The 16577-nt window shown below is 39.1% G+C and overlaps 1 protein-coding gene across 3 annotated transcripts in view; it reads left to right on the top strand.

The window, feature by feature from the left end:
* Positions 1–16577, top strand: part of LOC118106101 (chloride channel protein 2) — a 148419-nt gene that overhangs the window by 86628 nt on the left and 45214 nt on the right. For all 3 annotated transcript variants that reach the window (XM_035154358.2, XM_047339589.1, XM_035154357.2), the window contains 4 exons: positions 880–964; positions 4496–4597; positions 6338–6422; positions 7984–8139. In XM_035154358.2, the coding sequence (XP_035010249.1) occupies positions 880–964; positions 4496–4597; positions 6338–6422; positions 7984–8139 (428 nt within the window). The remainder of the gene's footprint in view (positions 1–879; positions 965–4495; positions 4598–6337; positions 6423–7983; positions 8140–16577) is intronic.

The following is a 16577-nucleotide window of genomic DNA, read 5'->3' as shown; positions in this document are numbered from 1 at the left end:
CTTAGAGCTAACGGACTGTGAGGAGATATTAGCAGAATTCGACTAAAAGTGTATTGGATTAAAATGGCTGACCCCACCTTGAACACAAGTAATAAAGTTGAAAAGAGGGATTCAACATAATTTGATTTTCTACTGTATCAGGGAGATGGGTACTTTTTAGAAAAAGCTGCTAAAAGTTGCAACATCAGCAAAAACAAGAGAAAACACTAACTGTTTTTAAAAAATTCATTGTCTATACGAAATGTCATAACTGACATTTATTTGGTAAAAGTCATATTGAACAGAACTCATTAGCAACGATTAGCCCACTGTTAATGTTCTCTTCTTAATAATGTTCACAGTACAGCCGGAGATGTAATATCACTTGAAGGCATCTTAGATCATTAATGTATTAAACAAATCTTGATGATGAAAATAAAGCTGAGGAGGACTGGGATCATTTGGCAGATGTGCTCTGTTATAAAGCCTCACAACTGTCTCACTAAGCTCACAATGATAAAAACTAGATTGTTCTTTTACAGCGCGAGTGTAATACTGACATTAATGGTGGTAGCCAGGCACAAGGCAAAACTCTCAGCCAATGAAAACCCTGCTTCAGGATCTCCAGTGCTCTTGTAAACATTTTTATTTTGTCTCTCACAAGAATTTCTCTGACCCTCTGTTTTCCCAACACTTTGCTCTGTCTGTGTTATGCCACCTCCACAACAAGCAGAAAGTTGTATTTACTTCACACCCGTTACCTTCCATCGGGACCTGAGCTGCTGTTAACACTTGTTCACTTCCCTGCATCTACCTCCAGTAGTTGTGCGATTTTGATGATTGTGTTGACAGTGTTTTAGTTTCCTTCCTAACTCCTGCTGTATTTGGTTCTTCCCCCAGAGACCATCACAGCCCTGTTTAAAACACGTTTCCGGCTGGACTTCCCCTTTGACCTCCAGGAACTTCCTGCCTTTGCTGTCATCGGGTGAGTTCTGACTGTTGATTGGGCTTTGTGCCATTTTTCTACCTTTATTTTGTCAGTCAGCACTGGAGAGGCCGAGGTCCTCAGCCAAAATCAAACCAAGGGTAAATTGCGGTTCTGCTGCATGTGCTGTTACCATTAGGCTACCAGAGGACTGTGATTGGTCAGTGTCATGGTTTTTAAACCTTCAATTACCTCCGCCAAGGAGGTTTTGTTTTAGTCTTGGTTTGTGTATTTGTCTGTCTATCTGTTTGTCTGTAATTAAGTAGGATTTCATAAAACTAGAGGACTGATTACTATGGGACTTGGTGGAAGGATGTGGTCAGGAAAGAACCCAACATTTTTAAGTGTGAATTCATACCAGGGGGAGGTTCCATCAGATTTCCAATAGATTGCCATAAAAAGCTTATATAAATTCAAACATTGTGAGTCATTGTTTTTGCTCATCTGGTTCCTCTGACAACTATTCGCATTTACTGCAACTGCAGCAGGAATTCAGATATCATTCAGGCGCTCTGCTCACTGCAGCTTATGAGGGTGTTTCTTGAGGGTAGCCTGCGTGAGTCACCTAACATGGATAATTCAGCCTGAAACAGTTGCTGGCACACAGAGGGGCGTCTTATTTTATCCTGCCGTAGCCCGAGGGCTCGTCCACGGCTGTGAACGAGACCACGGGCTCCTAGAAGAAAGCAGGTGGAGAGATGAGAGGGAGAGCTCTCCTCCCTCTTTCACTCTCTCTCTCAGATACAAGTACACCCCAGTGTTTAACTGTGCACAGGCTCCCCAAGAGAAGAAAAAAACCCTTCCCTTCTTTTTCTTCCTCCTCTTTTGTTTTTACGTCTTGTGGCTGTTTTTATTTTGTCCTGAGGTGGTAACACCCACTGCTGCATCAAGGACTTGCACATACAGTACAATTAACACTCCCTCCAGAAGGCAACAGAGCACTTAGCCCCAGTTTAATGCTGTGCTACCATGTGCTGTGTGTGTTTGTTTGTGTGTGTTTGTGTGTGCGAGAGTATGCACCGCTGCATCAGTGTGGTTTCCATCTTCCCTTGCCAATAGCTGTCAAGCGGGTAAAGTCGGTCAGTGTCTCAGTCAACTAGGCCACAAAGAGTTTGTTCTGCGTAGGATGCTTCCAAGGGCATGTCTTTGAAGAGTCACACACTATTCTCCATAGTGTTAACACCTGCAGGCATTCAACGTGAGGATCACTGAGACAAGGAGGAGGCTAGAGCACTACATGATTCATGAAGATGTGTGAGGCCTTAACATATGTTCGGATGCTCTTGTAAGTCACAAATGTCGACAAAGACAATGTTCTTATTTTAATGAACAATAATCCTTCATGTCCTTATTGAATACGCCCATCCAACATTCACGTTGATGGTGTAAGAAAAAAGACAATCCTTTTCATTGAATAACTGTATGACTGGTATCTGCACAACATTCAGGAGGAATTTTGGCCCAGTCTTCTTACAGAACTCCTTCAGTTCAGAAATTATGTTTGCTGTGAACAGTGATCCCCAGGTTTCCACAACATCTCTGTTGAGTTAAAGTCTCAGCTCTGACTGTCGTTCTATAGGTTTACACTGGTGTTTAAAGTCATTGTCCTGCTGCATCATGAACAGAGATGTTAATCACCTCCAATGATTCCTTTAAGCCTATAGCTGTTACTGATCATTCTGCTTTGTGCCTTTGGACTCATCTTAGCTGGATGCCCAAATTCTCTCTGTGTATAGAGTTTGTTGACCTGAGTCTTTGAGATGACCGTGCTAACCTTTCCCGCTTTATGCAAATAAACATTTCTAGATCGTAAGTCTTTTAAATTTGTATTGGTCAGATTAACTCTAACTCCCACCTCCAGTCATGTGTCACTGGCTGGACTCCAGGATAAATGTTTGAATGATATGTTCAATATTGTCTTTGTTGATAATTAGAACTTGAATTGAAGATCATGTTTTCTATGAAAATGTCAAAAAATGACTGTTAAATGCAATGTTAAAGAAGCTGACAAAGAACTGTCCAGATCAGCACGGAACCTTGATGGGTTCTTCCCTGACCCATGCCACTGAGTTTTGTGGTAATCTGTCCTGTATTTGCGTAATCCTACTAACAAACAAACAAAGATGAAAAGTTGAACATTCGCTGTTTGCAGACTCTCAAATGTGTTAAAATGCTGCATTTCTCATTTAGCTTCTTTGTATATTGATTATTGTTCAGACAAAAACAATCCAAAAAATGAAAACAATTTGAGGACATCACCATTGACTCTTTTTACAGTAATATCTGACTTTTTAGTCATTTGTTGCTCTGATATTTATATTTACCTGGCTGATTGATCTTCCTCAGTGCCTCCTCCTCCACAGCTTTTAATGCAAGTACCCGTCCGTCTGACACATCCACCTGGTCCTACCTCTAACCCTGCTTGGCCTCAAACGTTACCCTGACCCATCATTCCAACCTTTATCCAATCTCCAAACCATCATCTTTAACTACCCCACAGAGAGAGGGGACATTTGGTCCTTTTCAGGGACAACGAGAAATGCATGTAGTGTTTTCCTCATCTGATTTCCCCTTTTCTCCCTGTTCATTATTTATTCAGAGGTATATGATGGAATTAATAATGCAGCTAGATAAATTTATAAGCATTAGCTTGTCTGCAAAGCTGTCTGAGTCCATTCTCTCGCTCGCTCTGTCGTCTCTCTTTCCTTCTCGCAGCCATAAAGAGGAGTCCCACTGAGCTTTTGAATGGCCGCTTATGTAAACCTCCTTTCCTGCTTTGTCTCCGACTCCCCCACACATCCCCATCACATTGTTTGCTCTTTCTCCTGCTCTCTCTCTCTTTCGCTCTCTCTCGCTTTCAACTGTAATTCTCTGTTCATTTTTCAACTCCTGTATGTTTCCCTTTTCAACATCTTTGATTATCTAAATGTTTCTCTTTTCCTTTGTATCTACAGAACATCCCTCCTACGTGTTTTGTTTACTTTCTCTTCTTCCTCTATCTTTTTTCATTCCTCATCCTTCCTTTTTTTAATCCTTTATTTGTATGTATTGTGTTTATTTGGAGACTCAATGCATTTATTCTATTCAGATACAGTTTGATCACACGTTAATGTTCATGCCAGGTAGAACGATAATGGCACTGAGTACAGCGCACACCTCCGCCAGGACCCAACAGTCAAGCTGGAACAAATTTCACACACTGAAACATACATGTATCAGCCACCTAATCATGTGTAGGTTTTTTCATCAATAATCCCTGCATTGTTCCTGGGAAATCTGAGAAAATTACAAAAAAATGACACAATTAAAGAAAGTGAAAACATGTTTTTGGATCAGCACCAAAAATGTATGGTTTTATCTTGGCCCATGTCCCGTCCTTCAACTCAGTTCTATTCAGTAGTTTTTGTGTAATCCTGCCGACAAAAAACCAACAAAACCAACGGACAGAGGTGAAAACATAACCTCCTTGATGGAGTTAAAAAATTGGTCCTAGTCTTTCTGATGTGTGTGTGTGTGTCTGTGTCTCTGCAGCATTGCCAGCGGTTTTGGTGGAGCACTGTTTGTGTACCTGAACCGACTTATTGTCCAGTTTATCCGGAAACAGAAGGCCATCAACAGATTCCTCATGAAAAAGTGAGTATACCCTTTTGCAGCCAGTAACTAATTACATGTTGGACTGTACTTAAATAAAGTTTTGAGAAACATAGGGTATATAGAGTACTTTTTACTCTACATCACAGTAGTTTTACACTACTGTGATGGATTCACTGTGTTTGTAACCAGGCTCTTTGCGTAGTTTCATGTCAGGCGTCTCCTAGTTAAGTAAAACTCAGGTTTTCTTTTTGAATTTTAGTCAAATTTTCAAAGTTGATTCATCACTTTGTTGGCTGACAGATGATAAATCTGCAAATCCTCTTTTGCGATTATCAGTTAATCGTTTCAGTCATTTTTCCAGCCAAAAATGTGGAAAAAAAGATCTCAGCTACAGCTTCTTCAGCATGAGGATTTGCAGCTTTTCTTTTCATCCATCAGTGTAAACCAGACATCGTTGTTCATCTACAAACAAATACAAAATAGTTAGATCCTTGGGCTCTGGGAAGATGAGACGTGCATCTTTTTCGCAACTTTTTTGCATTTCAAAGATTAAACGATTAATCGGCAGGTGAATGGATAGTGACAGTAACTGTTTGCTGCAGGCCAAGTAAAAAATATCCACAAACGTTCACTGCTAATGTATTATACACATGCAGCAGAAAAATGTATGGCAGCATAAACCAAACCATTATTACAGATGTGTGAGCACCTTGACCAACAACAAGCAACAACCACGACAAAATCTTGCAGGGACTTAAGTTTTGCTGATTTTCCTCCAGATGCTCTCCAACTTCCACCAAAAATGTTTTGCTCAAAATCAAAGGTTTTTCACTCAAGTGACTTTGATTAATTCATAGTGCCTCGAGCAAAATGCCTAAAATAGTCTTTGCTTCTTTTTTGAGAACTAGGCACAAGGTTTGCTTTGGAAATTGTGGAAAGTGACCAACACAGGTGTTCAGGAGATGTTAGTTATTAGCAAGGTCAAACATCTGTTTATATTCATTAAGTCTTAAAAAGGCCTTTTCTCTCCTTGTTAAACAATTAAGTTTTTTTCCATTGAAGAGCATATTTTCAAATGCTGTTATAAAGGTCATTATCCTACGGTAACTCTTGCTGTAAAGGAGACCAAATACCCAATCTATCCAATGTATATTCTATCCCATATAAATGAAGGTTGAATTGATAAATACTAGTGCAGTGTCTGTTGTAAACCGGCCTGTTTTGAATGGACTGTTTGTTTGGTCTGTGGTGATGCTCGTTGCTCTTTTCTGTCTGAAGCTGTAAAAGCACCGCTGCTGCCAAAAGAGCTGTTCTGTTTATGTTCTGTTTATGCAAAGTTCAATGAGTCTTGACTCCTGATCTGGAGAATCAGTTTTTGTTTCGCTGCTGTCCTGATCGACAACGTCACTTACATTGATGATTCCCAGACGCCGCTGCTACAGAGCACTGGTTTCCTATTTATTCAAACTTTATTAATATTGAACCTATTGCAAGTCCAAATTGCACCAAATTCAAAACAAATTCAAAACTTCTTTAATAAGTAGATGTAAACACCTGTATGTATGTTGTATGTTGCAGTATGTTCTGTACAGGTGATCAGTTGTATGTTCACATGGCTGGGGCTTGTAATATGAGGTACACAGACGTCCTCAGACATAAATATAAAGGAGGGTTTATAGTGAGAACATCACCGTTATCTTATAAGTCTGAAACCTTTAAGACCCAGTAATGACTGCTGTGTTAACTGTCTCCCTTTTCTTTTCCCGTCTCTCCTCTCAGACGACTGCTGTATCCAGCACTGGTCACTTTACTTGTGTCCACACTAACTTTTCCTCCTGGCTTTGGGCAGTTTATGGCTGGAAAGGTATATTCCCCACTTCCGTTAATACACCTCAGTATTATTGTAATACACACCTCACTGCAGCCTTCACTGTAGTTCAAATTTAACAAGTGATCAGGGCTGTAAGTTTTTTCTTTCAGCACCAGCTATGGATGTCAAAACCTTATTACCTCATTAATGATTTATGTTCATATGTGTTGCACTGTTTTCATGCAGCTGTGCACAAAATCATTATATTGTTTCACAACATCCTGATTATCAGTTATGTCAGTGTGTGATTTATTTTTTTAATACTCATGTCGCAGGTTAGAATGTTCTCATGAGTGTTGTTGTATGCGTCATCGTTTGCTTACGACGGAGACGAGCACATTGTCCTATGCTCCTGGGTTGACTCATAACCATGTGTGTGTGACTTATTTCCAATAACACTCATTTCATCTGTCTAATTATCAGAGTTAGAAAAAGATTGTAGTCTTCTGTTCTCTCAGACCTTATATATACACACACACACACACACACACACTCACACGCACACACTTGTGCACCATGTCCCTCTGTCTCCGCTCCCTTTGAGAGGGTGAGTCAGGCTTCTGAAGCTCTGAATCCACCTACACTGACCCACTCCCCTTAAAGCTCCACTCCACAGAGCAGCATCTCAAATCCCTCCACCGTCTTACACTCCCACTCCCCAATCATCATTTCTTCCGCAGTGGTCACTGGCCGTGTCTACAGCTGTTCCACCATTAAACTGAGCTGTAGAGGATTTTGACCCTTTATGCGCTCTGTCTGCTGTATTAAGTTTCCAGTGATGTCTGTTAACAGACTTTCAGAGCAACATCTCTTGCACTGACAAACTGTAGACTTGTGCGTTTAATTTCAGAGTAGTATTATTGACACTTGGAGTTGAATGCACCAAAGAAAAGTGAAAAGCACATATTTACTACAACTTCTTGGGTAGAGAGGAGTAAAGGGCTCACTAACAGGTTTGAACCCCTTGCTGAACATACAGTATTTGCATATGAAGTTGGAATGAAGCTCCATTATGCAGCTCTAATGACAGCTGTATTACAGTATTGTACAATAGATCTGGGTCACCCAGCACGACAGAAGCCCCATGTACTACTCTACAATTGTCACCTCACATTCTATAACTGTACATTTTTTCTCTAGGACCAAATCTCTGAAAGTTCCATGTCACTCCACAGCTTTCACTAAGCTTTATTGGCATGACATTCACAAGTGGTGCCAAAGCACATTTACTACATTAAAAGACAATAAAATAAACCTTTACATCACAAATCATTGAATATAAATGATGTCATCATATATTTACTTTTAACTTTGAAAGTTCCGCATCACTTAACATTGTGGACCAGTAGTAATGTAATCTATCTTTAAATTACAAAATGCTGTAACAAATGTAAGAGTCAAGGTCACGTTCAAGTCAATATCAGCTAAGCAATAATCCCACTCACTCAAATAACATGTGTTCTAAAGTAAAATAAGCTAATTGCAACAAATGCAGCTGCAGAACTTCCGTCCCCTGTGGCTCTGTTTTGATGATGTCATTTCCTGTGGCCTGTAGCTCACGCAGAAAGAGTCTCTGGTGACTTTACTGGACAACCGCACGTGGGCCAAACAGGGCATTGCTGAGGAGTTTGACTACATTGGACACTCCCAAGCCTGGAAACACCCGCAGGTCAACGTCTTCGTCACCCTTGTCCTCTTCATCGTCATGAAGGTAGGTGAAACAATCAGTCAGAAAAGATGGTGAAGTTTTACTTTATATTTTAGGCTATTTCATGTCAGTTAATAATACAAAGGTATACAAAAATTGTATAACTACATAGAAACATACATAGACCAGTGCTACATAAGTGTTGGCCCTTTTTATTCAGGCTCATTTGAATGTATTGGAGCCAATCCCACGGTGGTATCTGTGGTCATCTAATAATCAGAAGATCAGTGGTTCCGGCTACATCCATACTACTGTGTTTTCAAACTAAAACAAACTCAGTCCACACAAGCATTTTGGCTCTGTATCAGTTTTAGTCCCCATCCATATTAACACGCCTGAAAATGAATATCATGTGACCACTTGCGTACACTGGGCATGTGTGTGCCGGTATAAACAGGAAATGATGTGCGTTCCACTAGACACAGGAAATGTTGCAGATCACTCAAATAGTAGTTTGCCTCCTACACATGTAAACAGTTGTAACATTGTAAAATGCAGATTTTAACTGCACAAAAGCTGACAGCAAAGCTGTAACTGCTTATATTCATGTCGCGTTCTACACTTGTAGCCGAGGCTAATGGTGGTAGTTTTCTTCCAAAGAAGGTCATGTGACAGGATCGATGAATCAGCGCAGGCTACGTCATGACTGAAAAGTCCCATCAGCAAGCAGTTAGTGGCTACAATATCATTTCAGTTTCATAATACACGTCTTTTAAGAAGTTATCTCTCTTATCTCTCCTTTTTGTTCTTTAATTGCAAACAGGTTTCTTGCTGTCTTTGCTTAAAATTTCAAATATGACGAGTAACCTTTGTGCATCCACTGTGGCTAAATCATAAAAGTCTGTGTTACAGAGTGATGTTTGTTAGGGAAAACAAACATCACTCTGTAACACCGCTCTCCTTCATTCTACAAGAATCTCCTCACTTAAACTTTTAAATATGTTGTTATTTTAACCTTATGGGTCTACCTCATTAAGAATTAAGTGTAAAAGTAAGTGGTCCACAGCTGTTATGTTGACAACCAAACCTAATTAGAGTCGATGGGGGGGATTTGAAAGGATTCTGGTTCAATAAATTGCTGCTCTGCATATGGATCACAGACCATTTATTTTTACTTCAAAGTTGAGGTTGCATAGGGAAAGTAAATGTACTTGCATTAAAGTATCAGGAACTCTGAGACTGTCTGTTGTCCCTGAATCCAACATTATTAACATAATAACGTTATATTATTTAGAACATTTTGTGCAAACCATTTAGGGGAAAAGCAGCCGTCGACAAGCTTCGTAGTTGTTGATGGAGTTGAGCTGAGGCAAGGAGACAATGTGCAGAGTCATAGAAACTACATTGAGGGGTTAAAGGAGTACAGTCAAGCTTAAAGTGCAGCACAGAAGATCTATTCAAAATTCAGTAAGGATAACAACTGGTTATCTCATCATGTTTATTTGTAAGGGAAAAAGCAAAAATGTTAGAAATCACCTTAGAAACAATGTCTTTACCTGAGGACCTCTGCTTGTTGAGAATGGGATAAGTACTGTATACCTGAGGTCGGTTCGACAGAAAAAAGCACCCATGTAAACAATTTGGATCCCAGCTGATTTAATTTTTGCCGAGGTAAGATGGGAATGAGAGGAAGGTGGATGTGCAGTGAGGAGGCATCAGGAGCTGGCTCAACTCCTCTGGGTCTCTGTGAGGACGGAAACTCAGCCACTTTGATTTAGGTACTGGAATCAAGCCACCGCACTCTTGGCCTCAGAGAAAGAAAAAAAAAAAGCTGAATAGTTTTGATATTCATTTTTCTCTTGTGGAGGAGAGTGCTGCTTGTGTTGTGATTAGAATGACTTTTTATGTAACCTTTTATTTATTTGGCCGCCTCTGTTCAGCTGAAATGAAATATCCTCTCCAAATACAAAAACAAAGGTTGTAAATCTACCTCCCTTTCTGTGTGTGTGTGTGTGCGCGCGCGTGTGTGAGCGCGTGTGTGAGCGAGTGTGTGAGCGAGTGTGTGTGTGTGAGAGCGTGTGTGAGAGCGAGCGAGCACTGGACTTCAAGGAGCAAGGAAAGTGCAAACAGCAAAGAATCTGCAGAATTGCAAATGGATGGATATAGCATAATTGGATATAGAAATATTCTAGAAAGATGTGGGGTTATGTGATTATCTGCTTGTGTATGTCTATGAGGTAATGAAGTTATGTTGAAGTACAGGTATTAAACTAAGGCTGTGTCTGAAATCTCTTCTTTATACCATATATAGTGGACTTATTGTATCCCACAATGCATAGTTAAAAGTAGTGTACAATCGATGGTCACTAACTGAGCAATATATACCAGCATGTATCGAGCTGAATGAAAGACAAATGGCCGACAGATGAAAGGAGAAAGAGAACAGTATGATGAGAAAACATGTATGAATAAAAAGAATAAAAGCCTCAGGTGTGATGCTATAGAAGCAGCAACAAACAGAAAAGCCTTGATAGAAAATATTTATCTGCAACAGCTTTCTGTTCTTTTCAATTTATTCTCAAGTGAAAATACTCTCAGTATAATATGTCCAATGTTGATATGTTAATTGTACAACAACAAAGACATACCTACTGTATACTCCTCTACATGGAACTAACTGTACAGTGAGAACGTGAGTGATATCAGGCACAACCTAAATCTCTTACTGTCTCTGACATTGAAACGAGTTCATTTCCAGCAAAACTAAACTGAAATCAACTGCAGTTATACAGAAATGTTTGTTGATTAGGAAAGGATTGTAAACACATTAGCAATCATAATATCAACTGAAAAGTTTCTGAAAGATTGATGAAGTAGTTCACTACACATTATGTAACAACAAATGACACAGATCCATCCACAGGTTGAGAAGGTTGAGCTGAAGTACTGAGAAGCAACCAGCGAGGGTTAAAGTGTGGTTAAAAAAATACTGAAACAAGCTTCCACCACTTCCCACCACCACACTCCCAGTTAAAAAGTTATGTAAGCACAGAAACGGAGAGTGTGACAGTGTGTACTGTCGGAATGACATCAACTGATTTCACTGTCTTTGACATTGTTTCTGAGCAGCTCAGCAGAGAACGTCTTGTCATTAACCTCGAAAAATTAAAAAAATGACTTAATAAATTCAGCATCACAGAATGATGAAATTATGAGAACATGCTGACCTTTTGTGTTTGTGTGTGTGCGTGTGTGTTCCTTATGTCCTTTAGAGAAGTGATCTAATGGCTCTCAGCGTCATCCCTCTGTGCTCCGTGTGTGCGTCTGCATGCATGTATAGAGTTACAAAAGACAGATAGATTACGTAAAGGTTTATGTGACATACAGGTGAGACACATTCAGGACAAACACACGCATATACACACAATTTTCTAACTTTAATCACCCACCTGCACAAGTCTCATCAAGCTGCTCTCCACAGCTATGTGCATGCGCTGACTCGAGTCCTCTCTTTCTCTCTCACGTACACACACATAGCCCAGAATCTCATATATAACACACACACACGCACACACAGCATTCAAAGTCAGGCTGTAATGGCTCTTGTCTAATTACAGCCTTTGGTTTTGCTGGATTCAGCCTGGTGATTTTCAAAGGGACGATTGCGCTCTCTCCCTTTCCTTCTTGGTAATGAATGGTTCTTTCATCCGACGTGACAGCCATCTTGTCTTGTCGCTCCTTTTCATGCCGGAATTTGACGAAGGCTCTCGTTCCAGCTGTAAAACCTTTTGAAAGTAAAGGTGCGTTGAGCGTTGAGCTGCTGACGACAGGTCAGCAAATACAGCTGCTATAAAAACTTTAATTACATGAGTTTTTGTAAACTATGCGCACAACAACTGCTGAAATGTGTTTCTTTGTAAAGTTCACTGCACCAGTGCTGAAATTGTATGTGTATTTGTAGCTTTTTATTGCACACTTGAAATCCCACACAGGAAGTAATTTACCATGTGCTGTAGTTAAATGCTATTTTTAGTGGTGTGCAATTAGGCACATCAACAGCTTTTAGTGAGGAATGTGTTTATTAATACAGGTGCGTACGTGCGTGTGTGTAGGAGTGACACAGAGCTGGCTGTAGTGTAATTGGAGTGGGAATAGAAAAGGGGCCCCTGAGGGTCCCTTGAGGCCCCCAGGCGATAGACTGCCCTCTGACTGTGATACACACACAGAGGGCTCCCAGATGACTGACAAAATGAAATAGAGTATAAATGTCCTGGATCCTGCGTCATAACTCGACCTGAGTATCCTTCACTTCTCCCTTCTATACCTGACTTCATCCTCTAGTGTTTTTGTGGTTTTCTCTCTTTAGTTTCTTTATTTTTACACCACTTTTAGCAAATTTCTAAAACCAAAATGTTAAAATATGATCAGCAACAATTAATCAGGATGAATCATAATAGGTTGAGATAGTTGTGTTACATTTAACTGATAGAAGTCAGTAAAGCCACAGGAGCTGGAACCCTCTAACCCCGCCAACACAGAAAAATATAAATCCAGCTTTGGAAGTAGCAGCTTCTTCCTTTGTCATTCTGACAGTCAGTATTAACGTCTGACATCAGTATCTTAATATTCTGGAGGGATAGTTTTCTTAACAAGAGAGTTGGGGGAGCGATTAATAAATTTGGAGGCAGCATGATTAATAGAATTGTCTTCCTTCAAATCACTTCCTAATTGAGCTTCATATTGGCCATCGTCTCTATTTACTACGATGTTTTTTTTGTATCAGAGTTGATACATATTGTGTAAGTACTTGACGTCTAGATCTAGTTATTAGACCAAGCACGGGCACTAAATTTTAATTTGTTTGCACATAAAGTAAATTACAGCCACGTTTTATTAACAAAAAAATGCAATATTGTTGCTGTTAAATTAGACCATAATATGCCAGATGTAACTTTGAATACTCGCAGGGTGAATCTTTAGTCTGAATCAGTTTTGAACCAAACAGAACCAGGTCTCAAGTCATGCCTAAAATCTACTAAAGATGTTTTCGCTCAGCACATGAATTTCCTATCATGTCTTCTGATTAAATCTCGGTCACATGACTTGCCTGATTTAAATGTTTTCTTCTAGAATAGTTCAGCCCCGAAGCAGCTCTATAACTTACACTGTAAGTCTCATTAAAGCATCTGTCAAATTTAATGTGGGTTATAAAGACAATTTTAATGCAGGATTTTTCCATGTTGATTTTCTTTCTTTTTTATTAAATGTGTTGGTTTGGAAACCAACAACCCAATCAGGCATTGACATGTTTCTGCTTCTTCTGACGGTTTATCAAATTGTCCTTTCAGCTGGCAGTCACAGATCCTAATATATTTTGATGCTCGTGCACTACCTCAGTGAAATCTACTCTTAGTAGATTATATTAGATTATATTAGATGAAAAATTAATGATTCCTCCAGGGCAAAATGAGTCATTGCTGCCGCGAAGAATTGAATAGAGCAAGAGCTAGGAGGATATAAATAGTAGTAGAGCAAATAAAGGCCATGGAAATCTGTCCGGAAATGCTAATGTGTCTCGTCCAAAAAAAGGACAAAGATCACAATCACAATCGTACTTTGTCAGTTTTGAATGGTGCTCTGTAGAATCAAGCTTTAAGGCCTTGTAGAGAATAGCAGGGGTTTCAGCAGGATCAGGTTATATACACTTATTAAATTATATCACATCATGCTGATTCTGTCAGGTAGATGAACTGAGACTGATGCAATACTTTTTTCCAGTTATACTAATGGTCAAGCAGTTTTCTCTCTGGGCTCAAAATGCTGTAGTTGGTTATATACTGTGGTTTATTGTATATGGACCATTGTATTATCATGATGCTAAACTGGGTGTGGTTTTTCTATGTATATGATGGTTGTAGAGTATACAGAGTCAGCATGACGATAATACATTTCCCATTCAGCCAACACAAACACACAAATATAAGGTCAACCAATGCCATTCATTTCTCCATCTTTTTGCATATAATTCCTTATAGGCTCACACATTTACTAGCTTTAACAAACAGTGTAAAATTAGAAAGATCTATTAAAATGTGTTTTCACTGCTCCTACTACTTACAAACTGTAAAATCTGAATACAATGGAAAGGCTGCATTCCTTTTTTCAAATGAAGAAATGTAGCTATAGTCACTTTGCAGATTTTATAAAGGAAATACTTCTCAAACATGATGCTTAATGGACTAAACTACATAGCAGTGTAAGTATTGAATTTCAGAATGAACAGATACATATATACATGCTTCTTACATGTAAGTGTGTAGGAAAAGAATGTACTTTATGTACTGTAATGACTACAGTATATACTATAATAATACAATAGCCTGAAAGTGGGAAGTCAGTGTGAGCATTTACTTTTAATACTGTAAGGACATTTTGCAGTTAACATTTCCAGAGAAGTAGTAAAAGATCAGATTTTAAATTTATACATAAAAGTGCATTGTGTTATTGAGTCTTTCTTGAAGACTTGAAGCAGCATTAGTACACGTTTGTGTCTTTAGTCTATCTCCTTAGCAACCCTGAGCCATCTGTAACTTCACAGACAGTGATTGCATCAGTGTGGTTGCCAGGGACCTGTGTCATAAGGACAGAGTAGAAACAACAGCAGCCGCCATCCTGTCACACTCAGCTGTGTTCAAGTGTTTATGAGTGTGACTGTGTTATTATGGGTAAACAAGCAGCTGGTTCAGAGTACACTGTCATCTGCATATATCAGAGCCCATAATACAGATATCAGTTTTTAATACAGCCAAAATTACAAATTATTTATTCTTATTTACATATTTTCCTGTGCTGCAATGAGTCGCTTATAAATAATTACCAGTGTATTATCACACCGTGGTCTGACAAAATACATTTAAATACATGTTGAAGATGAAACCTGCACTGTCTAATTGGTTATAGTGACATTCAAAATTAGCCCTGACAGTAGAGGCAACAGAAACACTTTAACATGTTCCAGTTTCTGACAAGCACCTCATACATGTATATGGAGTTTTCGGATTCATTCACTTTGGAGACCTCATCCTTATGTGTAGAGTTGTCCTGTAGGGTTTGTACATCTCTATAAATAATATATATATATAAAATGTTTTGTTTAACACATTTATATGGCCAATATGTCCATTGCTTTATATCTATAGAGGCTAACTGTGGTTATAGGGTCAAGTATTTAATGTTATGTCTAGTCTATGATTGGTTTAAAGAAAATAAAAATGAAATCAAAGGGAGTTTATTCTCTCTCACCGATGGATCTGGCCCCCTCCCATTCAGATAAACCTCAATCAGTCATATAACTGGTCTGGCCAATCACTACCTCTTATCTAAACTGGGGCAGGTTTGAGCCAGTGACTAACAGTGGAACGCAAATGGGAGTGCGGTTGAAGCCTTTTCGTTAAAAACTATGATGGCTGTTGCTTAGTAGAGAGGTCTGTCACCTTGGAGACTGTATCAAACAAACTGGATAATTTCCATAAAGAAGAACAAACTGCTCTTGAAGTTTTATACATTTTTCTGTCACTCTGTGCTACTTCACACGTTTCATTGCTCTGATTGGGTATAGGCTAAAATATCTATACCTTATGTTGATATCTTCTATGTTTTGTAATTGATATTTTTTTTCCTTTTCAGCTTGTACAATAGTAAATGTGGACTGTGGTGAATAGCAGAAAACAATCATATACATTAATAACACTAATCAATATTTTAATTATAATGAAATACATTACTAAGTTGTTTTTAATTCATCTTCCCTAAGTCTGACAATGTTATGGCAGTAAATCTGTACACTTTATAATCATGTTAAAAATGATATATTACACCCATTTGAACAAGTTCCTTATCGTTGTAGTGTTTCCTTTACCAGATAAACAAACAATACATTTTTGTCCACGCATTTTTATAACTTGCTTAGACCATCATTACACACGCTCATGATTTACTATCGTATGGGAAGCTATAGGTCAACAGCTGGTTTCAGTAACTGGGGAGTTAATGAAGTAACGGTACATTTAAGAATGGATTTTTGTCCATTTGTTCACTGTGTTTTTGATGTGATGTCCCACAGATACACCAGGGAAGCCACACACACACACACACACACACACACACACACACACACACACACACACACAGAGAGAGAGAGAGACACTCAGAGTTCACAGCCTCTGTAATAAAGTTAAGCCTATATTATGAGTTTCCGGATCCTTTAAACCTTTTCTAGGTCTTACTGATGTTGCACTGTCTAGGAGACAGACGGAATAAGAGCAGAAGGGAAAGACAATTCAAGAGAAGTCTAAGGAATTATTCCAGCTGCTGTCTCATTTTATCTCGAGGCTTTTTGTGCGAGTGTATTCAACTGGTTGTGTGTCTGTTACTCCCTGGCACCCGGCTGCGTTCAGCTCTGATTCTCTTCACTGAGTCTGTGTGTGTATGAGCGTGTGAAC

This window comes from Hippoglossus stenolepis, chromosome 4 (genome assembly GCF_022539355.2).
Source record: "Hippoglossus stenolepis isolate QCI-W04-F060 chromosome 4, HSTE1.2, whole genome shotgun sequence".
Taxonomy (NCBI): domain Eukaryota; kingdom Metazoa; phylum Chordata; class Actinopteri; order Pleuronectiformes; family Pleuronectidae; genus Hippoglossus; species Hippoglossus stenolepis.
Note: the sequence above shows the minus strand (reverse complement) of the source record. Positions and strands in the feature narration are given on the sequence as shown.